At 38.4% G+C, this 25,943-nt stretch overlaps 1 protein-coding gene across 2 annotated transcripts in view; it reads left to right on the top strand.

Annotated features, from left to right (window-relative positions):
• The first annotated feature begins 1,314 nt into the window (after positions 1-1,314).
• ccbe1 (collagen and calcium binding EGF domains 1) overlaps positions 1,315-25,943 on the top strand; it is a 54,318-nt gene continuing 29,689 nt past the window's right edge. The window contains exons 1-4 of one of the 2 annotated variants that reach the window (XM_088435224.1): positions 1,315-1,589; positions 1,716-1,837; positions 18,417-18,541; positions 18,641-18,718. In XM_088435224.1, the coding sequence (XP_088291350.1) occupies positions 18,435-18,541; positions 18,641-18,718 (185 nt within the window). In that variant the 5' untranslated portion in view covers positions 1,315-1,589; positions 1,716-1,837; positions 18,417-18,434. Of the gene's footprint in view, positions 1,590-1,715; positions 1,838-14,760; positions 14,798-18,416; positions 18,542-18,640; positions 18,719-25,943 lie in introns of those variants that run through there. The other variant, XM_088435223.1, reaches the window with a different exon arrangement.

The following is a 25,943-nucleotide window of genomic DNA, read 5'->3' as shown; positions in this document are numbered from 1 at the left end:
GCTTTGGAACACTGCCGTTGCTTTGCGGCTGCTGTGTTATTACAGCAACGACAGAGCTTCATTCAGCCTTAATGAAAAGTAATTGTATACCCGGGAAATGAATTCTTAAAGCATGCGCCACTTCAACTTTTTTTTCCAAGCATTTTGTCTTTGTCACAGAGGAATCTTTTCCTTCCCCATGATAAGCTTAATTACATCCAAGGAGCTTTTTAATATTAAAACAATACATCAGTGTCTTTTGGGTTTTGAATTCAATAGCACCAAACGCATGATTATCAGCAGCTGACACTTTGTTGTTTGTTCAAAATTCCAATTGTTTTTGGACTGCAGACTCTTTATTCAGGCTAGGTGACCTTATTAGCATGTCTAAACATGGCAAATAGGACAAATCATAGACTAGAAACCAACAAAACAATGATAGCCATTAAGGTCTTAATTGGGCGCTCATTCAAAGACTTTCTACCCTAGAAGATTTATTAAAAGCTGACTTTTTTGTTTGTTTTCTTCTGTTATCCCCCTGCCCTTTCCATCATTCGACCCCAGAAGCCAGTTGCACTTTACAGAATTTTCATGAGTAACCAACTCCTACCATAAATCCAACAGAAAGGAAGCCACCAGTTTGAGGAGGCAATTTTGGACTCAATTTTGCTATTTCCAGGTGGATATCAAATAAGGATCTTGTCCAAGAGGTTTTGTCTTAATTGCTACCAAATTTGATCCTCCTATATTACTAACAGTAATATGGCCTGTGAGGAGCAAAGACAGGACACCTAAGATAAGAGGAAAAATACAAAGTGTTTCTATGCAAAAATGCAACATAATTACAACTCAGGAAACTAGTCTTGGAAACTAGACTCCAAAGGAAACTAGGGAATCTGCTTGATATGACAGGTTGAGAGCTCAGCTTGACTCTGACAACTCACTGACGACCTAGAGCTTAAATATCCTGAAATCAACCATTAATAACAATTAAAAAAAACAAAAAAACATTTGCACCGCATAGCAACTGATACATAAAGGAATAAATCACTCACAAAAGGTAATAAGAGGACCCAACATGACAAAGGTAATAAATACGTGAAAATGACCATTACGACAAAGGTGACAGATACATGACAATGGCGACTGATGTCATAACGGGAAAAGAATTAGGACTATAATACTTGTGGTCCAAATCTCGCCCAAATGTTCCTTGGCCCAATTCTGCCTGTGATGATCCCAAACAGAAGCATTATGAAACTCCCCTGTTTTGATATCCTGCCAAAGAGTGACACAGCTTTCTCTGTGGTTATCCAGGGACCATATGGCTCTTGGCAAAGACCATAGCCTGTTACCCCGCACCCCCTAGGGGCACTCCCCTGTGCCCTTCCCGGGTCCGTATAAAAAAAGAAAAACTTAAACTCAACAAAGATGCCCTCCAGAACTGCCGCTAATTTAACAAACTGCATCGTCTGGAACGATTCGTGCCTGACGCGGTCTCACCTCGCCTGCAACGCTTATGGTGAGCGAAAGCTTGGGAAGACCGGCGGGATGAAACCACATGATCCCGGTGTTCTTTTGGTCTACCATCTGCATGGGAAAGCGCAGAGGTAAGCTGTTTGGCAAGCAAAAAACATATGCTAGAACGTTACTCAAATGATGTTTTGGAAAATCGTTAATCTGGACTCATCTTATACCTCTAATTCAAGTCTTAATTATTCTACTATAACTTGTAGCGAGACAACACTACAGTAGATCATCAGAGGCTGACTAGACATACAAATCTGAGGAATGTTGACAATCGTTTGCTGATATCCACTGCTGCATATGACATCAGCGCCAACATGACCCATCCCAGGTAAGTTGAATGTCCTCTTATGTTTTTATTGATTGAATACTCCAGAAAATATAACAGCAAAGTAGTAACATTTATTTTTGGAAAGACAAAGTTATGAATAAGTCCTGCCACTATGCTAGTAGCAATGTAGATAGCATTCAAATCTTGCTGGCAGTTTGAAGACTACTTACCTTATGATTTACTCTTAATATTATGAGTCCTTGTAAATACTTTGTTCTCCTAAATGAAACTGATTTTCCACTCAAATAAGGCAAATTTGAGCATCTTCATTTTCATGCCAAGGCAAGTCCTTTTCACCATATCTTGGAATTTGGCACAATCGTGTTGTGCCTCGCTAGAAATTCTGGAAAAAAAAAAAAAATCTTGTTTGTTTGTTTGAATGATTTTTGGACGACCTTGGTACACCTGATAATTTGGTGACAGAAAGTAGAATAGTATTTAGACCAGGTAAAAGCAGGTGTAAGTTTTGACAGGTGGTGTTACAGGAAAGACGGACGCAAACGTGTGATGAAAGTCATAGTATTTCACTGATAAAGATATAAGCGGCCTTAGGTCCCTCCCACAATGGCACAAACACATGCATCTTATTTATTTAGTTAGTTATTTATATATTTTTATGAAATGCAACTCACCTTTCCTATACAAAAAAAAGTGATGATTTAATTCTTGGAAAACAAATTTATTCTTCAAATATTGAGACTTACTCAAGTGAAAAATGTGACTTTTAAGAATGACTATTGCTTTGAATGTTTTGACTTTCTTTTCATATTAGAACCATAACCTCATTCGATTAAAAAAATCATCCCTTGATTTTTTTCCCTAGGGAAAAAAAAAACAGATACAGGCTGCTGACATATATAAACAATGGCAAATTTTGCATTTATCAGAATAGATTTAATGTTAAATCACATGGCATGACACTTTGTTTTTCAGGTGTGGGAGTAATATACTTGTGTACTCCTTGACTGTATTGATTGATGAAGTCTTATTTTTTTGCTCTCGGTGTTATTTGTCTGCTCCAAGTCAATGAGAGCTGGAGGTCCTCGCTCATCGGGTCCTGATGAATCCGTATACTTGTTGTCTTCACCTTGTCCGACCTTGGGAAGACCGTCTAAGTTTTTCCACATTGTGACGGCGCCCCTTAGATTCGATTACCTACCAGAGCTCGTTACCGCGGAGGCTCGGTCATCACGTGTGTTGCGTGTCCTTGCCATGAGGGTGATTCATTTACTTGGCAGCAAGGACACAGAACACATGTTAGTTTGCAACTGTGTGCAACCGTACGACCGCACGGCCACCAGGCAGACATTTTGAATCATTTACTTTATGATATATTGCTTATATGCCACTGCCTTCCTTTTTCCCCATTTTTTTTCTTTCGTGGTTTGTGTTGTGGTTGGCGTGCGGTACCCAGATGCGTTATGAGCAACGTTGACCTTTCCAGGCGGCATCTCGCCTTCACGTCGCGTTTAACCTTGCGTGCCAAGGCCCGGCATCTCCACTAACCTCTGAGCAGAGGTTGTGGGCTTCTTGTTATCTCCTGATCCTTGAACACACACGGATGCTCTCGCTCACACATATGATCACATGAGTGGAATCATAGAAACGAGCATTGTGACAGCACAAAAGGGAGACAAAAGTGTGTCCATTTAGCTCAGACAAACATAATGTTATTACATATGAAATAATGTTCTCAAAGTGACTTATAGACAAGGCTTCAACAATACTGCATGATTAAACTTGAGTGGATTTGCCTGAACTTCTATGATATCAGTACTTTCATTTCCTTTCTTCTTCCTTTTTTCTTCTTCTTGACAAACACTGTTTGACACATTTCATGCTTGACTTTGCCCTACTGCTTAAAATTTGAACAGCTAAAACCAAGCTTGATATTTTGATCTTAGTGGCAGGTTTACTTTTGAATTACATAACGCTAGTGCTTTTTGAGAGGGTTTTCCTTTATTTTGGTAAGCTCCATGCGCTAATATTGTCTTTAATGAAAGACTACTAGATCAGTAAGTTTTTTTAAGCACACAAACAGCAGCAGCCATTATGGTGCACTGAGACGAACAATGGAGCTGCATGCCAAGATGGTCTTTGCATACATGTTTTTTTGTTTGTTTGTTTTCTGAAGTACTGTTGCGGTATGCTTTTTTCCCCTGTGCAACAAGTTAACATTTTCTTCATTGGAAATGATCTCAAACTTACCCTGTTTTTGGGAGGAGTCTGTCTCACTGGTTGCCATTGCAACAGTGTGTACGTTTGCAAGAAGGCTATATGAGGAAAACAGTGGTGTAAATGGTTCTAATGGAGCTTTTTTAAAAAAAAAAAATTATTCACCCTAATTTTTCCCAGCCCTCATATCATTATCACTCAGTATTATTTTGTTGCTCTGTAGCACCTAAAAAAATAAAAAAAAAACCCGAAACTTTTCTCTCAATTCCTCTCAGCCAAAAATTATATGATCGGTTCCAATTTCACGCGATCGGGATCATGACATTTCTAAATGAAACTGTACTTGCATCTTATTTGAAAATTGAGCGGATAAATTCTTTTTTTTCTTTTTTCTTCTTGTCCCATGGGTATTTAAAATTATGGCGCTGTGTCATTTTTGCCTGCTAAAATTAACTGTATGCTACTGGTACTACTATTACTGTGTTCAACATTAGTTGCCATTCTCTTAATCACTGACTCCATCTTCAACCAATAAGAATTTTGTGACTTAACACTAGCCATGCCAAACTCTTGTCGCACCACAATAAATCTTAGTGTAAAATGTATGACATTTGCCACAGGAATGTTTAATCTCCAATCCTTTCCTGCACCTCTCAGCCTCCGTCGCTGCTTCCGCTTCTATTGATGAGCCGTCAGCACAGCCAGTTCATCATGATCTCCTTCATGCAACGCAACTTCCCATCAATTCCATGCCGAGGATTCGTTTTCTGCACCGATGCTCGTTCCTACGGTCTATACTGCCGAATTTGCTGCCGCGGAAATCGCTTCTGCCGCCCCCATGTCACACATTAACTAGAAAATAGACATTTATTCCTTCATGAGTGTTTTTAAGGGTTAGTCAAGCCCTGATGAATGCTTGGGTGGATCACTGGTCAGATTTCCCTTTGACCCCTTCGCTTGTTCATGTTGTAGCCAGGCATTTCCGGGAAAGCTTTAATCTGACCTTGTTGTGGTGGGAACGGATTATCACTAAAGCGGTGGGAAGGAGGGGGTCTTGGATGTTGTTCTCCTTGATCGACTTGTGGAAAAAAAAACCCTGTCCTCCTACCCCTAATTATTTGCAATGGCTTCTTAACGTGGGGCAGTCAATGGCATGTTACTTACTTGATTAGAAGGACTCTGTGTCACTTCATTTGTTCGACTTCAGAGGATGAAACCATAGAATGAGAACATGGAAGTTGCTTAACGCTACGTACATTTGATAATTAATAAGAATTACTTCCTTTTTGGTGATAGTTTTATGCACGGATTAAGTGTTTTTTGTTTTGTTTTTTTTTAACAAGGGGAGGACTATTGTTTTACATGCACCTGATTCATGCAACCACTATAATGGTAGCAGGAGATTTAAAAAAAAATGATAAAAGTTACCTATTAGTAGGTGAAAAAAAGCACCTCGATTACATTCCTATTCTAGTTCCCTTTGTTTTATTGTTCTTTACTCAAGCCTTGAAACAACAAAACATTGTTTATTTTATTTCCACTTATTTCCATTTTTGTTAAAGTTTACATTTTATTGTTGAAAATGAAAAATTCTATGGACATTTTAATATTTTTACTGTACTGCGATATATGCTCTTCTTCCGATGTGATGGTGATCAATTCTATTACCTGGATAGTTCCACTTACTATATTTATCACTTTGTCATCACTGAGGTACAATACCCCCACAATACCCTCCCCATCTCCAACCATCGCCAGACTTCGTAGCCATGTGACACCTAAAGCTTCCCGCGTAACATTAAATAATCCCGCCATGGCTAAACCTCCTGCCAGATTAAAGCAAATCCCCCTACCTCCCATCAATTCCACTTTTGTTGCGCTATCCATAACTTTATTAACCATCTCATCATCATATCATGATGACCATGGGGGTGGGGCGAGTCCACCCACAGGTCGCGTCTGCTCGCCGTGCGTCTGTTTGATGTCACTGAGACATTCGCATGCACAAATCTGCCTGGCGTTATGAATTGAGAGTGACCTGTGTCTAAGCGCTGCAATCCCAAACCGTCTGTTAAACCACATAAGCGTCCATTTTTGTATTAATATTATTATTATTGCAGTAAGGAAAAAAAATAAAAACAATAAATACACTCAGAAAAGGATCTGATGTAATTCCATTATATTGCTACAAGCTTGCTACAATATCCATTTCATGGGTTTGGTCACAATGTGATTTTTTTTTTTTTTTTGAGCAGAGGGGGATTTAAGGCAGTTATGATTGTACCATATGATGTTTGTTTAGCACCGATTTACCTTGTTAACTTCATCAGATATTCGGTCAAAGGAATGTGTTGAAAATTGCTTTCCCACAGGGTGGGGCTTTTTCCAAATTTCCTTATGGTCTGCACGCGTCTACATTTCCACAATGAGCGTGCATCCATTTTTTTTCTACACTTTTAAAAATACACCACTAAAAAAGCTTAAACTGTTATTGCATTGTCTGTAATATGAGTTGTATTTGGTGCCCTACGAAGTCTACCTAGGAACAAGTGACACGGAATACACTGAATACTACACATGACTTGAATGCAACAATAGATATTTTAATTAATTACCCTTCTTAGGTTGTGAAAAATAAGTCGAAATAAAGGCCTCCCTCCAGGATGAATACCTCATCCTAAAAAGACGCCCATTTCTCTCTTTTTGAAGTGTCCTCTTCAACCTGAAGGGTCAGAGTATTTTTTTTATACTAATACAGTATTTATTTTTATTTAAATCTGTAAACTCCCAATAATATGTGCTTTAGTTGGATGGTTGCATGACAGATGTTTGTCTTTCAATCCAAGATATAATCTGAGGCATTAAGGTCACACTTGCCACAGCTTCTTTACTTCTTGCAGATCACATGAATTCATTTCATTCTTAAGAGCCTCTCATATGCAGTCTCCTTCAATGGCCTGAGATTTTCTTCTGCTCATTCATACAAATCTTCTTCATTGAAAAAATACCACATATGATTTCTACCAACAACCCCAAACATGTCTGCCATTTGATTGAAAAATCATGACCTTTGATTTTTGTTCCACCCCAGTCTTGCATGTGACATACAAATAAAAGGTGTGTTATCTGACATAACTTTCACCGCCTCTGCTTCGACTGCTGGATCCCTGCTCTATTTGACCCCAAATGAATGCGAACTGTGATGGTGGGTTGTAACCTGAGCATCAGTGATGTCATTTTAAATCGGTAGAACCTCTGACTACCAAATCTCTTGAAAATCAATTATTCTGTTTTTTGAAATAACCGAGGGTTAAATCTTGGTGGGAAGTGAGTGCATACTCATTATTTATCATCCATCCATCCATTTTCTTAACCAATTGTCCTCAGGGGGGTGACGGACTTGCTGGTGCCTATCCCACCTGTCTTTAAACAGCACAGCGGGATACACCCTCAACTGCCAAGCAATCGCAGGGCATGTAGAGATGAATGGCCACTCAATTTGGAGTGTCTAATGTACCATACTATACTTATATACTTACATACTGCTATATTTGCATTACACATGTAATAGTGCTCATTTCCGATCATTTCCAGATGATGCCTCAGCAATATCCATGAATAAACTTGAAAGTGGAACTGCCTGTTAGCTAATATGAGGCTAATAACGGCTAGCTAATAGCTTCCTGTTCTACTTCTTAGTGAACAGGCCAGGCATGTTTCATGCTTGACTGCCTTCTACTAAGCCACTATAGATTGTTTGAAATGATTCTCAGATAAAACAGCCTTTGTGATTTTTTGGGAAGATCTTTCCTCTGTTTTGGTTAGCTTCATGTGCTAATATTATCTTTAGTGAAAGCCCACCATAAATCAGACAGTGTTTTTGAAGCACCGTCGGCCATTTGGCTACAAAGTAGTGTAGTCGTAAGTCAAGCAAGTGAACTGTATTTTAGTCAACCTACTGTATTCTTAAAACCGATGTACCAGACATGGTCAACTTATTTCTTTCAGCTCTTATTCTAATCAAAATGAGGGGGAAAAAACCGCCCAAAAATCTACATTTTCCACTTAATTTCATCCGTTGATTTTCATCTGTCGAGTGATGACTCATTCCCCAAAAAAGGCTTCAAAATTCCTCTGTGATGAATTTCCCCTGCTGTTGTCCTTGTTTGACTTTTTCCCAAAATGTTGTCCGACCCTTCCCTCCTTCTGACATCTTGAAACTTTGAGTGACAAGTGTGAAGACTGAATCAATCACAAGGAGAAAAGTGCAAAGACTTCAGGGAGGTGTGGCTGGTGATTGACAACTGGCTAAGCAGCATCAACCATTGGATTGTTGATGATGTTGAAAGTGACAGGGCTTTTCCTGATTTTGACTTATTTGGTTCATATTTAGTTGGACACTTTCTATGGGGGGGGGGGGCCTCCGGCCTTTCTGTGTGGAGTTTGCATGTTCTCCCCAAGCCTGCCTTGATTTTCTCCGGCTTCCTCACAGACTCCAGAAATGTGCATGGCAGGTGTGCTGGAGACTCTAAATGGTCCTTAATGTTGGTTGGGTGTGTGAATGGTTGTTTGTCTCTGTATGCCCTGTGATTGGCTAGCAACCAGTGTCCTTGCCTACTACTCTTAGACTGCTGAGATAGGCACCAGCAAGCCTTGTGAGATTAAGCGCCTATGGAAAATGAATAAATGGACTTTCTATGGAAATTGATGAAAAATTAAAGGAATTGACACACACACACACACACACACACACAAAAACCATACAGTACCAACCAAAAGTTTGGAAACACTCAATTTCAACTTCAAATGGTTTCAAACATTTTAAGAGATCAAGAAACTCAAGCTTTTACCTCTTGATATTCCACAGCTGGAGAATGAAAGTCAGTCTTGGTCATAAAGCCAAGAAGCTGAAAAAACAAGATATGCAAAGCTGTTATCTGGGCAAATGATACCTGCTTTGAAAAATTTAAACCATAAGAATATTGAGTTTTGATTTATGTTTTTTGTGTACCATATAATGCATTATATGAATATTCATAATGTCAACAACCAAAGTAATAATGTACAGTAAAAGACATTTTTAATTAATGTAAAAACAATACATTTGAGGGTATTTCCAAATACAACCAATGACCACTTGAACCTTTTGTTTATCATCCCTCTCCTCATCCGGGTCACTTGGGTCCAGAAGGTGCCCTTGGGCATTAGCGGCAGGCTGGATGGGAGTCACGGAAGAGCGGAAGAAGATGTTAATCACATGGGAAAAGCAAAGTACAAAAAAACCCTGAAAACTGGCAGAAAATCCTCTTATATAACAGCACTGGTTTTTTTTTTTTTTTAATATAATTTCTTTTCTCCAAGACGTGGTGTTTTGGTAGCATTGTTTAGATCTGTAAAATGTCACATTAGTGCAAAGAGGCCTGCCGGAACAATCTCCTAATTCACATTTTCCCTGCATGGATTGCCTCGTTGCCGCCATCTGCTCGTCGGCATCTCTAGCCGCAACCACATTCTGCCCGTCCGAAGGAATTAAAGCAGAGAACTCGCATCCGTCTTTCTGTTTACTCTTGCTATTTTGTTACTGCGCTAAACTGGAAAAAAAGGTCACAATTTTGCAAGACTAAAATGTTATTAATTTTTTTTTCCAACGCAAAAAAACAAATATTTGGATTCAGTACTCTACAACAGTGGTTCTCAGATGGGGGTACCGGTACCCCTGGGGGTACTTGAAGGAACTCCAGGGGGGAACTCGAGATTTTAAATAAAACAAAGAAAAGTATCATGCAAAAATCCCTTAAAAATAATTATTGAGTTCGTTAAATGTTTCAGGAACATATAAGTAAAACAAATTTTATGTTCAGTAGGTCATTCAATTTCCTTATTTTAAAAACCCACATTGTCCCCCCATACAAATGGTTGAACTCAACGTGTCACGTACCATCTCTCGTTACCTGTCAAGTTAATGATTTATTTTTGTGAACAGTTCTCTACCATGATCTCAAAAGAGGACACTTGAAGTTGAATATTCTTCTCTGGACAGGCATTTGTAATTTTATGTTGTACTTAAGTTGATTATTTTTCGTGGACAAATATTTATTAATAATTAAGTGAATGATTTATTTTGTGATAGATCTCTACTTAAATACCCAAACAAGAGGCTTTATGTTTAATATTTTCTCTGTGGAAAAATATCTATTTTAATTATTTAATTTTTGTGGACATTTTTTTTTTTTTCTTTTTGATACCCGGTGTTGATTTTTTTTTTTTTTTTTTGTGGACCAAAAGAATGAAATTTGAAGGGTTCTAAAGTTTAAGAAATTGAACACTGATGGCATGTTTTAAGACTTTTTTTTTAACCCAAAAATGCTCGTACTGGTTAAGAGGTACTTGGCTGAAAACATATTTCACAGGATGTACATTACTGAAAAAAGGTTGGGAACCACTGCTCTGCAATATTGTACTTTTTAAAAGCACAAATGTTTAAAGGTTACCAATACTCTTTGTGACTCATAAAGCTGCAATCGTATAAGTCAGGTGCATTTATGTATTAAGAGGATAAACAATATAGTCCTGTGAGTATTGTGATGAGAAAAAAACGCTAACAAAAATCCAAACAAATCTTGGGCCACTTCGTTGCTACCATTCTCTCAAGAAGGTCCACCAGACATGTAATCTTAAAGGCCAGCTTCATCTTCCCATTTCTTTTTTGGATTGTTCACCACACGAAGCTCACTGTTGTGTATGAGGTCACAAAGGCTTCGAGGAATCCAATTCCCGTTATCTGCATCTGATGTGACGCTAGAGAGGAAGCAGGAGTTCAAAGCATCCGCCATTACTGTACATGCTGCAATAAAAACACATAGGGAGGGGTGAGATTTTGTTCTCCCAAGGACACCGGGAGGATATTTATATTGATCAGTACACGTGCGGTTATATGGAGGCAGTTTCCAATCCGAGGCTCAATGTGATGTCGGCTGCTGATAAACAGTTAAATCGGCTTAGGGATTTTCCTTTTTTCTTGCTGTCCGTACAATTGTGCTTCCATGTTCACCTTTAATGACAATCAAAATACAATGTCGGCATCACAACAGCGTTTTAACAGTGAAAACGAGTTTTGAATAACCCTTTTTGTGTATGATTTGTAACATTTATAGAAGAATAAGCCGATGTAAACCTGTCAAATGTCCATAGATCAATAATATTTTAAATTTAATATTATAAAAATGTGTGGATTATCATGTAACAGACATTGTGATGTGTAATTTCAGGGAGAGGGAGAGAGAGGGACAGAGAGAAAGCTGAGAATAATGTAATAATATTACAAAGATAAAATCATTCTCTTTGGGTAGCAGATGATTTACCGGTCGCATAGATGACGCCGGTGAATAGTGAGACAGTATCGGTATACGTGGTGCAGCGAAACCACTGAGGTGTTGAAATGACAGAAAGGAAATTGCTTATTAACCTGCTGTCTCACCAACAAGGTAAAAGCAGACAATAAGTTAACGAGGGCTCCACTTTGTTCCAAGAAATTGCAAATCAGAAATTGCATGGAATTTCTGAGAGACAAAACGAAATTAATTGAAATATTTCAAATAGAACGACAGCACTGTGATCGAGTGTTTAGCATATCTGCTTCACAGTTCGGGATCCTGAGTTCAATTTAAGCCGACTCCGGCCTTCCTTTGTGGAGTTTGCATTTTCTCCCCATGCCCGCGTTGGTTCTCTCTGGGCACACCTGCTTCCTCCCACATTCCAAAAGCATGAATGACGGGTGTATTGGACACCCTAAATTGCCCTTAGTTGTGATTGAGCGCATGAATGCACTAGGCTGGCATCCAGCTCAGGGTGTCCCCTGCCTACTTCCTGTAGAAAGCTGTGATAGGCACCTGCAAGCCAGCGACCCTTGTGAGGAGAAGCGTCGTCACAAAATGGAAGGATTGATTTCAAATAGGTGTGAAGTACAGGAAGAGAATTGAAGTAAAGTGATTGGATGCTATGATCTTATAGAGACGTTCTAAAATTCCAAATTTCTCTCATTTATGCGGACAGTATCTACGAGTTATTTTTTTCTACAGTAAAAGCACTTGCAATGAGCTTTGAGCAGTTACCTAAACTGATTATTTTTTGGGGGGACCAGGGGCTGAAATTATGTGATGCACAAGTTTACGCAAACTTTAATTTGAATTCTTATACCATTGTGAAATTATTTTATAGTTAAATGTAAGTGCCACAAGATGGTGACAAAGTGCTACTTTTCTATTAGATGGGGTCTGCTTGTATTTCTCCTCTTACTTCAACATGGTTACGCAAACATGCCACAAAATGCCACAAAAAAACTAAAATTGTTAGATAGGGCTTATGCCTGAGTTCAAAAACAGAACCTGTGAGTTTTTCCTGCATATCACACAGTATAGATCCAGGCAAAGAAAAAAAAAACAATTTCCAAGTTGTGATTGGTGAATATGTAGGAGACTAAATTAATCTTTCTGTGCATAACCGTTGTATAACTGTAACGACTTTAATTCTTTGAACAATTCAAGCTTTTTTGTGACCTTGCAACTCAGTTTACCAAATCATTTTGACTTTATTTGTATAACCCCATGACTTTATTGTCATAACGTCACACCTTCTGTTTAATCTGGTTGCAGCCATGCATGAGTCAACGACAGGTCCATTTCCATACTGATTGGAGTGCATCCACTAATTAAATCTATGCATATGCATGCGCTTGCTTTAACGCCGCTAGTGGTTTTAATCTAAAAATCCATGCAGATAGATAGAAAAAAAGAGGTAGCATAGCATGCTGTGATTTAAACTGCCGTAAGAGGATCATGAACAACGAGCGAGGAATGACATGCACAAAGTTAGTCAAGGGTAATGAAAAAAGAATTAGTGGCTTTATGTGGGCAAAAAAAGGCACTAACATGTTTGAGCGCTTCCGGCTGTGTTCTCTCTGTACTGAGCAGCTTGCTTTACAAGAAAAAAAAAAAAAAAAACGAAGTGACCTTGAGACAATAATGATATCAAAATAAATAATTAAGACAGTGTTTCTCATCCTTTCAGCTCGATTAGCGGGCCTGTTAACGCATCAGTGCGTGTGTGACGCCGAGACGAGTTCGATGAGTGCGACAAGGTGACGCAGGCTGTTAGCGTCAGTTAGCCGGTTAAGAACCGGGCAACTCTTCTCTGGCTGTGTGCAGACCGGCAGTGCTGCAAGCCAGCTTTCGGAAAACAAAACCGCACGGGGGCTGCCGAGTTGTCACAAAATTATACGAGGCTCGTCACGTGACACCCACTCAAATATGTGCTGCCTTATTCTCTCACATTGAGATGCATCTCGATGCATCTTATTAACTGTTTTTTTCTCATTTTATATTTGATAAATTTTGTATTAAATATTTCATGTTTTTTATAAATATTGAAAATGACAATTGAGCGATAACAAACTTTAATCATTAAAGTTTGTTTAATGGTCGAACTCCAATGCTGAATGTTTAATGCTGAACTCAAGAGAGCAGCATCAAAAACAAGCAGGATTGCGGCCCTCGAGGACTGGAGTTTGTGACCTATGTGTTTAAGATATCATCGATCATCACAATAATTATCCATTAAAGCACAGGTGTCGAACTCCAGTCCTCGAGGTCCGGCATCCAGCATGTTTTCTGGTTTTCTTTCCCAAACACACCTGATTCAAATGATTATCTAATTAGCAAGCTCTGCAGGAGCTTCAAAATGATCCCAAACATTTGAATCAGGTGTTTTTGATGGAAAAGGTTTGAAAACATGTAGGATACCGGCCCTCGAGGACTGGAGTCCGACACCTGTGCTTTAATGGATAATTATTGTGATGATCGATGATATCTTAAACACATAGGTCACAAACTCCAGTCCTCGAGGGCCGCAATCCTGCTTGTTTTTGATGCTGCTCTCTTTAACACACCTGATTCCAATTTTTTTAGCTCATAAGCAAGCTCTGCAGGAGCCTGAAAATGATCCTCATCATTTGAACCAAGTGTGTTTAAGAGAGCAGCATCAAAAACAACCAGGAGTTAGAGATCTACGCTTTAGAGACCTTTTTTAAATTTAAAAGACTACATCCTTGGAATTTCACAATTTTAACAGGAAAATGCGGCCTTTTTGTAGTCTTCCATGAGATCAGCGATCAACAATTTTGGAAAATGAGGCGGTTACTATCAGAAATCCCCTTTTTGGCTAGCCAAGTGCCATCAGAATCATAGCTAGATGAAGCTCAATTTGCAATCAACAGGAATGTAAGACATTACTTTATGAAGCCATCGAATGCTGGTAATTGACTATGTGTAGTCATTTGTAAACACCTTTTCACCCAGACAAGGTCTTCCCAAATAAAAAGGCTGAAATGAGCTTTTGACTTAAAAAGGGGGGGTCGAAAAAAATTGAAAAGCTAAACAGCGCTATCTGGTGAATGTGGGCCACTGCATTAGAGGCCCCTAAATGAAAAGTTATCTGCAATGAAGTAAGCCATAAATGAATTCCTGCGGAGGGTATAACTAAGCACCAAAATTGCATCACATATATGTACATAAAATATTGTACATATGCAAAAGCAGGAGTGACGTAAGCCGAAGTATGAAAATGCTTGCTTTGTTATTGTCTCTGGGATTGGGGTGTTGTGGATGGGGGCTAAACAAGGCCACGCCGACCAATCCCGCCCCATTTTCCCTCTATATATGAGAGTGTGAGCCCTAGCAACATCCCTCATTATCGGACAGCTCGGGTTGCTGAGGCATGGAAACGGGGAAGGTAAATGGCACAGCCTTGCCGCTGCCGCCGTCGTTGTGACGCACCCTGCTTGCACTAAAAGCTGTCATCCATTTTGTGGCTACTGGTGACGAGGGTGCTGAAATAAGAAGAGGAATGAAGGAGGGAGGGAGGTTGAAAGGGAGGGGTGCTGATATCTTGGCTGAAAGAGCCATCTAGTGGCAAGAAGCAGTACTCCCGCCATTCAAAATCGAAAGCTTGTTTCTATTGACAGTAAAGAATAAAAAAAATCTTCCGTGTCCTTGAAATATAGCCTTTGGTTAATATACAGATGTCCTGTTATTAATATGTGAAAGTTGCCCTGGGAGTATACAGATTTTTTTTTCACGTCTTTTCTGGTTTATGAGAGCTGTCATCATCTTGTGTGCTTAATTGTTTTACTTGTGAGGACAAAGAAAATATTAGTATGATGGGATCAAACTTTAGAGCCACCATCTGGGCCATTACCAGAAATTTGACTTTGGTCCATGTGTTGTTACAAACAACCAGTCTTGTTTTTTTTTGTTTTTTATTTTTCTTAATTACTCTATTTACAGCTCAGCAGTAAGTATACAGTGCTTCTGTATTCAACGTGACATCATGACTTCTTCATTGTGCGTTTCCAACTTCTTCCGTCATGTATATCATTATGAAGGTGTCGCACAAAATGAGACACTTATTTTCTTCAATTCTTCACACTTCACTGCAATCATTGCAAAGTTTCATTTTTATCGGCACATTTTCCTCTGGATTTTTGCATTTCATTGTATCTTTTATCATTTATTTTTAGTTCATTTCAGCCATGTTTATTCTATACAAAATATGTATTTATGAACAAATGGGAAAAATCACAGAAAAATTCCATTCATTTAATGCAATTTAAAGAGATAGTGAATAAGATTTAGACTGTTTTTCATTACGGACAGCAGGAGGTGCTGCATTTACCATTGTCTGTAGCTATAACAAACATGGCCGCCTCAGGAGAAGTACCAACCCCCATGTAATATCATTTAATGATAACTAGACCTATGATTACATTTAAAACATGATGTTGGTCATTAAGAACACATTCATTTGCAAGTTTTAGAAATTTACAATCATTTAATTGATTCTTTTTTTAATGAAAAACGGTCTAAATCTTACAAACTGTCTCTTTAAGGAAAACATGTTACATCGGGATACATAGGAAACCAAAAAAACAAATTATTTTCCTCTATTTTTTTTTACTTACCAGAGACCATGCTGACATGCATAGCAAAAAGCTACATATAATCGATACTGTTTTTACAAAATATATTATTATTTTACACCACATGATAATAGATTGTCCTCATTCCCAGACCTAAAATTTTGACAGGTCTGCTTACTAGTGGTACTAGTAGGACACAGATGTCACGGTTTTTCCTCATTATCGACATAGTATGTCAAAGCTGAGCTCCTCGTGCGCAAGAATGACTTACACTGAGGATTCTTAGCATACTATTAATGGTATGCTAGTATTGATATTAATTAAGAATATCAAATAAATACTTAAACAGCTTTTCAGACATTCTCTGCAAAATGAATGATTTAATGATAGAAGAAGTTATATCTTACCAGGAACTGACTTAAAGAGGTTAAGGTGGTGGCATCTGTAAAGTAACACCGCACACCTCTGGTTTCACACAGATATGCTTACAGGCCTCTCCGCCATGTAACACCGCACATGGGTCAGCCTGGCCGCTGGTTGCGCTCGTGTTCGTAATCGCACTTGGGTCATCCACAGGAAAGGGTTTTATCTCGAGTTGCTCATAGTTCAGTATTTAGGAGCATTATATGATGAGTGGAAGAAAGATTAGATTTGAATTGTAGATGACCAAAGTGTATTCCATCTGGATTTCCTCTGGTAATTTCTTTACACCAAAAACCAAGTAAAATGTTTTTTGTGATATCAGTTGCTATGGTCATTCATTTGTCACCTTTGTCAAAATGGTCACGCATTTGTGACCTTTGTAACATTGGGGGCTGTATAATCTTGTTACTAGTGGGTGCTTATGTGTTCCTGGATGTCTAAATTGCCATGCAGTTGCTATGGTCCTAAAGTTTGCTTTATGTCATATCCTACTGAGAACCAGGCTGTTCATTTGTGCTCACGTAAACAACATTATTGGTTTATTAATCGTTTGACTCAAATGAGCCACCCTTCTAAGTTCTGGTGTGCTTAGAGGACATCCTTGCCTTTCTAATGATATGTACTGTGTTTGGGTTGGAACACAATTAGCTTTTGCTGTCAAGCTGAGACAATGGACACAAATTCATTTCCTGGGTCTCAGGATGCAAGCTTGATACTTGACAGTACTTGACACGTTTTCAGAATGTTCATCTGAAGCTGTCTTCCTAATTTCTCTCTGAATTTCTCTCCTAATTTTCTCTCTGAATCTAAATTTTGGAGCCTAATTTTCTGTGTGGTTTCAGAGTAGGTTTTCCATGCAGGTTCACGTATTTACGAAGCTCTCTTTGATTAAGATTTTGTGCATCCTTCTTAATCCTCCAGATCCCTCTCCTGTCTGCTTCTGGGTTCAAATTGTGGTCCTCATGTGACGTTTTGAATACAAACAACAATTGCTGTCAAAATGTTTCTGCAGAAATTCCGCACACGTAAGACCATAGCGTAAAATTGTTTAATGCTTAGATTGAAGCATTTTAGACATTCCTGTGTCTTAGTATACCATCCGCTGTGCTCTGCCTTTACAAATATGTACATGTTTTACAGACATGTCATGTTACATTATACTATGCTAGACAACTAAATGAATAAATAAAAATTATTTTGACAAAATTGCAGCCAACATTGATGTATTAATTACCTGCTATCCAACATTTTGTCCAACTGTGTGATAGGCTGGGCTTCAATTAAAACCAGACACCATTGTTTCTTAAGTTTTTTTTTTTAAATAAGATTTTCATGATACACATATCATTATTAATATTTCGCTACAGAAAAATATCTGTGGAATAAAATGATATTGTTTGGAAAAAGATTATTATTACTATTATTATTATTATTACTATTATTATTATTATTATTATTGAAAGCTGTGCTTTGGGCTAGTCATTAAACTCATTTCAGAAACAATGCCTGAAAAAATTTGGTCCTGTTAGTATAGATTTTAAAATATGTTGTCAAAATGAGTCTGCAAAGGCGACTGAAAATAAGTGTTTATTTTTATCTATTTTTACCATTAATTTCGCAAATTCGGCGATGGGGCGTGCTCCTCGGCTAAAATGGTGCAAAGATGTGTTTATTCGCTCTCTTTTGGTCACAAAAGTGTACCGAATTAAGTGGCCGATGAGGTTTTCCAATCGTTTGGAGCTTCCATCTATAAGCCCAAGGTGGCGGCAGAGTTCAAGTTCTGAAGCTGGCCGCACTCGAACGTTAGAAAAAACAATCATGCTTTTTGAAAGTGAAATAATGAAAAATAATCACCATAAATCGCTACGATAGGGCCTCTCGATATACCACAACTTGCGCATGGCGAGTGGGAGGGTCCGCGGATGGCCGCTTGACAATTTTTGGTGCACGCACGGCCCCCGCATTACCACCGCGGGGCTTATTCAACTTGCGGGTGGCTGTGGGTGACAGAAGCCCGGATCGAGCGTCATGTTCCCCGGACGCGCTCGAAGGCTGCTCGCCATCGTCACCTGGATGTTGCTGCTCCTCCCTGGAGGCTCACCGCTGTCACAGCGCCAGGAGGACGCCCGATTCAGGTAACTTTCGGCCGACACTTTCATTCCAACGGGACCTCCCTTTTTGGTTGAATTACTTCTTCAAATGTTATTTTCCTGTTATTATTTTCACACTGACAGTGAAGAGTGTTCAGACAACATTTCCACCACCAAATACCCTTGCATCAAGATCACTGGGGAAGTTGCAACATGCTACAGGTAAGTGTTATTTAAATGAACTTTGCCTATTCTGAGTGTTATGATTTGTGATTTCTGTACTCATGTGAGATACTCTCATGTAACTACAGTAGAGACATCTTTTAAATATGTTGTAAGCCAGGGCTGTCCAAACTTGGTCCTTGAGAAACACTACTTTGCATTGTTTTTGAATTTTTGTTTTGAATTTTGCATTGTTTTCCTCCTCCAACACACATTCAAATGACCATCACATCAGCAAACTCAGCAGAAACAAGATAACGATCCTGATCATTTGAATCAGGTGTCTTGGAAACATCAAAAACCTGCAGGATAGCGGCCCTCATGGACTACCCTGTTGTAAGGGTTTCACAGCTATAGGACCCCCCCACCCCCCCGGATATCCCATTCGGGAATATGAGTGGATGCTTTAGAGAATCCTAAATGATTGGTTCATTAGACTAAATGAATGGTTAACTTATCATCTGGCAGCGTGGTGGTCTAGCAGGCATGTCCGGATCACAATTCCACGAGCTGGGGATGGAATTTCAATTTTGGTCTTTCTGTTTGAGGTCTGCATGTTCTTCTTGTGTGCCAACATTGCAAAAAAATGTTTAGGTACACTGAAAACTCTGTCTGGAATTGGCATGTGACGAATCCAAGGTGTACCCCACCGGTGATCCCCCCCCAAAAAGACCTACCAAGGTTAACAACACACATCACAAAGGCATCGGTGTTATGCGACGTTCAACTGTAAAATAAAGACTACAAATGGCACATGAACGTCAATACAGTAGCCATTGCAGACTTTTATTTTGAAGTTGGCCTCCATAGCTGCATTCATGGACAAGCGGCGAGCTTGTGTCCTCACAACTTTTTTTTTTTTTTCCAATCGGATCACAGAGGTACCAATATCAACTCACCAGATAAAATAAAAAAATCATAATTCATAATCACTGATCAAGGACGAAAGAAACAGTCAAGGATGCTGTCATTTTATGATATGGCATTGGTTTCCAGTGTTAGTGCCAGTCGTTAAGTATATGTCACAGGTATCAAACTCAAGGCCCAGGGGACAGATCCGGCCCACCACATAATTTGATGTGGTGAAATGCTATTTATGACTTCAAGTTTCTGGGTAAAATAACAAATTTCAAAGTAATCTTCAACCTTTACACATTTAATTTTACAACATCATCAACTGTCATGATCCTAGGAGTTGGCTGTGTTTATGTTGTTTTTCCTCCATCTTCAGGCGTTTTTAGGTAATTGCTCTTATTTTCTCCTCAAAATGTTTGTGCTGCAACGTGTCACTAAGATGCTGGTCTGCTATTGGTCGGTGTCACGGTGTCACTAAGATGTTGTCACTAAGATGCCAACATGCTAAACACTTGATCCTAGTGTGAGTTATAAGGAGATGTTTAGTATGGAAATGAAGCAGTAGATAATCAAGAAATATGAAGAAGTGTAAACTAGGTTAAACTAGGCTACCCTTGCGAGGGAATATGGCCATAACAGGCTCACGCCACGTCACTCAAAGATAAATAAATCCTTTATATATTTTTTTATTTATTATTGTATTTAATTGTATACATGTATATTATATATAAGTAGCATTTACTATACTATTTTTTTTACCAATTTTTAATATGTATCAACAATTTTGATGCTTTTTTACCTGCCTTCTTATACACAGCAGCTAATTACCATAGGTTTCTATTGCCCGCCATATGACGATTTTGCCTTATGATCCCAACCCCGAATGAATTATTTAATTCACTAGAGGGGGTTCACTGTATATACAGTATATCAAATGAATGATTAAATTAGTGTTATTTTACTTAAGCACTATAAATTATCCTTCTTGTTACTTATGTTTGCAATACCTAACAAACAGCCAATAACTTGGCTTTTGTCTTCCATTCTAGTTGTTCGTATGTCAATAAATCAAAATAAATAATAAACTTGCTTATGTTATCCATAATGATTGATTTATCCACCACAAAAAACTGTAGCACAATAAAATTAGTCCACTTTACACAGTTGTTAAAACAATTGTGGGTAATATGCTTCAGCTGAAGTGTGAAACAAGGGTGCAAAAGGGGCGGGGCAACATAGCATTATGAAAATTGGGAAACCCTACAAGAGTAGTTTTCATTAAAAAAAAGCAGACATTATTTTAGTGTTTGGATAAGGCTGAAGTAACTGCAAAAATAGTTTAAAAAAAATGCAAAAGTTCAAATGTTCAAAAGTGATAAGTGAATCCTGCAAGTAGCAACAAACGTTTCACCTTTTGCCTCTTGACTTGTGTCTGTCTTGCACAAAGAGCTAATAATAGCCGACAGTGATCAAAAACACAGCTAGCGCTTCTTTTACGTAAGAATTAGAGAGCAAAGATTTTTCTACATTTTCCCCAAAAATCCAAGAGAGAGTTAGCTTATAAATTAATGTCAGATTTTTTTCTAGGTCGTTTCGGCAGCTGAGTTTCAACAATCTTACGTCACATCATTCATCAAAGGGCCACGGCCGACCTCCCATCATGTTGGCGTTTTCAATCTATTTTGACAGAGCTGAGTGTTACTGTGTTGGAATTTTCTCTGGTTCTCTGGTTGACCATCAGCTGAAAAATGAGGCTGTGAAAGGCGGGGCAAAGCTTTTACTCCACAAATGCTTCTAATTGTATTATAAACGATTTACTAGCATAAATTGTGTGAGCGCTGTGTGCCAATTTGGCAACGATGTGGGTGCTAAGTGTTGTTGCTTTGCCACGTATTGAGAAAATTAAGTCTTGGCTTCACAGTCTGCTTCTGATTATTATTTTTAATTGTTTATATGGTGGGTTTCATGGTGGTTATAAAAAGTTCATAATTACTAACGAATGTAACTCATGGTCGTTAGAGGTAACCACAAGGTTGATCGCTAGACATTCGCCTGTGTAGCTCTTGTCGCAACGAAATTTTGAACTCTTCAAAACACTTACCTCCCCACTGCCGCTAAGCATTCTAGCCCAATGTTTTTTGACTGTATTCTGAAGGCCAAACTTCTTAGCTAGCTGGTTAGCATAGCATAGCAAAGGGACGCATACCTTTTGACAGAACACAAATAAAATCCACAGATTTTGTCAGATGCGCTCACATTTTTGAAACCATTTCAGCGTCACGGCGTCGCAGCCACACCGAGACGAAGGCCAGGCTCCCCATGCGCTAAGCAACAATGGCGGGAACCAAAAGAACACATTTGTAATCTTTGTTTATAACTCGTCTTCAGTGGGGGCGCGCGAAAAGGATGATTGTGCTGATTTATTGCGTGTGCGATGTTGGCTTTGCTCGGCTTGTAAAAAGACTTCCCCATAAAAGACTCTTTCCACTCTACAGCTGCAGCATAATTAATGTGCGGCATGTACAGTGGTTGCAATGTTGTTTTTAAAAATAATTCTGCTGTTACAGAGCTTTTTTCTTTTTTTTTTTTTCGCGTCTACCCCATGTTCTTCAGCTGTAGCTGGTGTATGCTAGCTGTTTCCATCAGTTCATCGAATAGCATCCCAAGGAGATACTGTACATTGGACTTCAAATCTAAAACACAGGTCTCACTTTTATTCCTATTGCAAGATGTTTTTCAATTCAGCAGTAAATTGGATCTATTGCTTTAATTTTGATCAAAGATATGAACGTTTTCTTTCTGAAGAAACAATTGCAGCCATCCATCACAAAGCTGACATTGGAAATTTGATGTGTTTTTGGAAATTATTTATTTATTTATTTATTTATTGTGTCTTGGTTGGTGGCCCTATATATACTATATATACTACGATCAATTAAAAAAGAATCTGAAAGTATGTTTTGGAAGTGTGGAACTGTCAGCGTGCCTGGCAAATATGTTCAATTGTCTTTGCAAGTACATTTGAACGTATTTACATGTTTGTTCAAACATTTTCAAATATGTTCAAACTGCAAATAATTGCAAATATGTTCAAACATACTTGTATGTTTGAATGTTCCCCCATTATGCCACAGGATATGCACATGTCAATACGTTGTGGCTTTAAAAAAATGCTAAACTAAAATCATGCACTAGAGACAATGATACATAATAAATATTAAAAATGAAGAATATTAATGTGTTCAATTTATTATTTTAATAGTTAAGTTTAATACCTGCGCAAATGCTACACTCTTAGGAATTATGCAACAAGTACATTCAAATGTATTTGCAAGTAAGTTAAAACAAAGCTATATTAAATAAGTTTGAAATACTATACTGTTCAAGTGAGAGATTATTAATGTCTGAGAAGTATGTCTGTTCTTTGTATTTGGGGAAGAGGCAAAGGTTAGCTTATCATTGGCGTTAGAAAATGTGGGTGGGACTTTTTGTCATATTTATTCTTGTAACTTGGTAACATTTTCTGAAAATGCTGTGACTATTTTCACGACACGCCAAGATTTTTAAATGTCAACGTTTGTAAAATTTGAACCTTACGTAATGCAAAATCCAATTCCACTAATGACTTTTGTCAGATGGTAATTTTCGCAAGTTAGCTGCATTACCAATCTCTGATCTAGTTAGCAGCATCTAAAATATATAATCGTCCTTTTCATCTTCATGGGAAAAGAAACACACAGATTAAATAGTCAAAAAAAACCACATCTGGAAGTATTGCTCAGACATGTTTAACAACAGCATAATGAATTACTAAAATACCGAATGTTGTTTTTTTGAGCTACTAATGTAGCTAAGGAAGGCTGATGGAGGGAGTCCAGGTTGTTTCTCAACATGTCTTTGAGCAGATGTAGACACAGCAATCATGCCAATCTGAGATGCCTGAAAAGCATTTACACTGATTGGCAGCCGTCCTCGCCAGTGTAACATTGAAACGTAGCCTGCCGAGGAAAAGTCAAACAACCCAATATGACAATTCACATGCAATAAATCCACACGATCTATTACGATCAAGCATCGTAAAACGAACGTGCCTGCATTGTGTCAAAGCATATTAGGACTTTATTATTTTAAAAAAGCAACTATATTCCCGGAAAAATCTTGACTTTTCCTGTCAATAATATGGTTATTATAAAAATGTTCTTGTAACATTACAAATCAGAGTTTGAAAATGGAAAAAAAAGGAATGTTTATTCATAACATTGACTCATGTTTTTTGGCCATTAGGTACACCATATCGTAATATTAGGCACCATACCAATAAAAGAGTCGTTTTTTAAAAATATTTTCGTAAATTAGGCACAAAGTGTTATATCCCCGAATGATTATCGTACAACTGTAGTATTGTAGATTTTAAGGACTTTTAATTGTACGGCTAATCCTGACAGCTTTTTTGTATTGTTATTTTTTTTCTGTTGTATTTCCATCCATTTTCCTAACCGCTTGCCCCTCAAGGGTCATGGCTCACTGGTGCCCATGTCAGCCATCTTTGGGTGGTGGGCTGAATATACACTGAACAGTGACAAATAAACAGTCTCTTACAAACTCAGCTAAGGGCAATTCGGAGAATCCAGTATACATACCATGCAAGTTTTTGGGAATGTATGAGGAATTCTGCCAAAGCATCGGGACTTTTTCTTCTGTGTTTACTGTATTTACTCTGTGTTTCCTAATGAACACAGAGTGAGTGAAAGAAGTCAGTACCAACTGTGTGTATTAAATATTAAACTGTGCCAACTTTGATATGTGTCAGATGCAAGGAGGCAAATGTGTTTTCCATCCTGGTAAGAAACCTGGGAAGCCTGTCAGGTGAATGCACGCAAAGTGTCAGGAAAATGTCAACTCCTGCAGAGTTGAAAGCTGAAAACATCTGAATAGTGGACCAGGAAGAAAAGGAAGGAAGAGAAAGAGGTCGGGTTTGCAAATGATCCCGCTCCCCTTCTAACATTGACGTGTCATGATTAATTGATATCATCACAATTAATCAGTAATGAAAACACACCAAATTGTCGGTTATTTTTGCATTCTGATGAATTCTAAACTGAGACTGAGAAATTAGTTTAATACACATGCTCCATGCCCTGTGATTTAATGTGGCTATTGTTTGACGTAGTATGTTTTCATTTATATAAAACATTCCAACTGATTTTGGAAATTCGGATGAGGACAACTGAGGAAATTTTTATCTCACTACTACCTTTCAAAAAAAAATAATAATAATAATGATTTTGAAGTTATGAATTAAACTACTAAGTTCATTTTGAGTGCATTTCTCCTTAATTAGTCATTAATTAATGTTATATTTTGGATATTATCTGTTACATGTAGATGAAAATTATATTTTGTTTTTCGAAACTTTAACAGGGCAGCACAGTAGAAGATTGGTTAGCACGTCCACCTCACAGTTCACAATCCCAGCTCGCTCTGGCCCCCCCTGTGTGGAGTTTGCATGTTCTCCCCATGCTTGCTTGGGTTCTTTCCTGGCACTCTGGCTTCCTCCCACATTTTAAAAACATGCATGCTAGCTGTATTGGACACTCTAACTTGTCCTTAGGTGTGATTGGGTGCGTGAATTGTTGTTCTTCCCTATGCGCACTGCAATTGGCTGGCCACCAGTTGAGGGTGTCCCCCGCCTACGGATAGGCACCAGCAAGGTAGCGACCCTAGTGAGGATAAACGGCTATAGAAAATGGATGGATGAAACTATAACATATCGCTTGGAAGTTGGTTTTTACTGTACTGTGGTTGTACGAAACGTGCTAAAAACCTGGTGTCTTCTTTCAATCCGTTCCCTTTGACGGGAAGTGCCTTTGATGGAAAGATCAAAGAATTGGACAAAATACAGCACAAGGGTTACAACATTTTTACATTTTACATGACTTGCATGTAAAAATCTGAAATAACTGAAGATACTCATCTCTTTTTTCCCCTTTACTCTTTTTAAACCACAGCACTCTTCACTCATCCCTTGCCATATCACGGTTTTTATGGTCTACTGTATCAGAGCTTTTTAAATTGTATGTTTCTAATTTTATATTGCAGATGTTTCGCTATGTCGTTAGATTTTGCCGTGATTATTTTTCCACACAGGCTTATGTTACTGCACTCTTACGTAAATAAGTGCAAGCCAGGAGGAAAGAGTGAGTAAAAGACACAATGTCCAAAGTTTGGCCTCATTTCACACTTCAATAAAGAAGATAAAGTGCAATGCGTCTGCTGCAAAGCAGAACTGGCTTACACAACTGCACGTCTGCAGTCAAGTACTGTACACATTCTTTGGACTTTTTCTCTTATTGTTGCTACATTCTAACAT

This window comes from Hippichthys cyanospilos, chromosome 15 (assembly GCF_059441005.1).
Source record: "Hippichthys cyanospilos isolate Australia breed blue-spotted pipefish chromosome 15, RoL_Hcya_1.0, whole genome shotgun sequence".
Taxonomy (NCBI): domain Eukaryota; kingdom Metazoa; phylum Chordata; class Actinopteri; order Syngnathiformes; family Syngnathidae; genus Hippichthys; species Hippichthys cyanospilos.
Note: the sequence above shows the minus strand (reverse complement) of the source record. Positions and strands in the feature narration are given on the sequence as shown.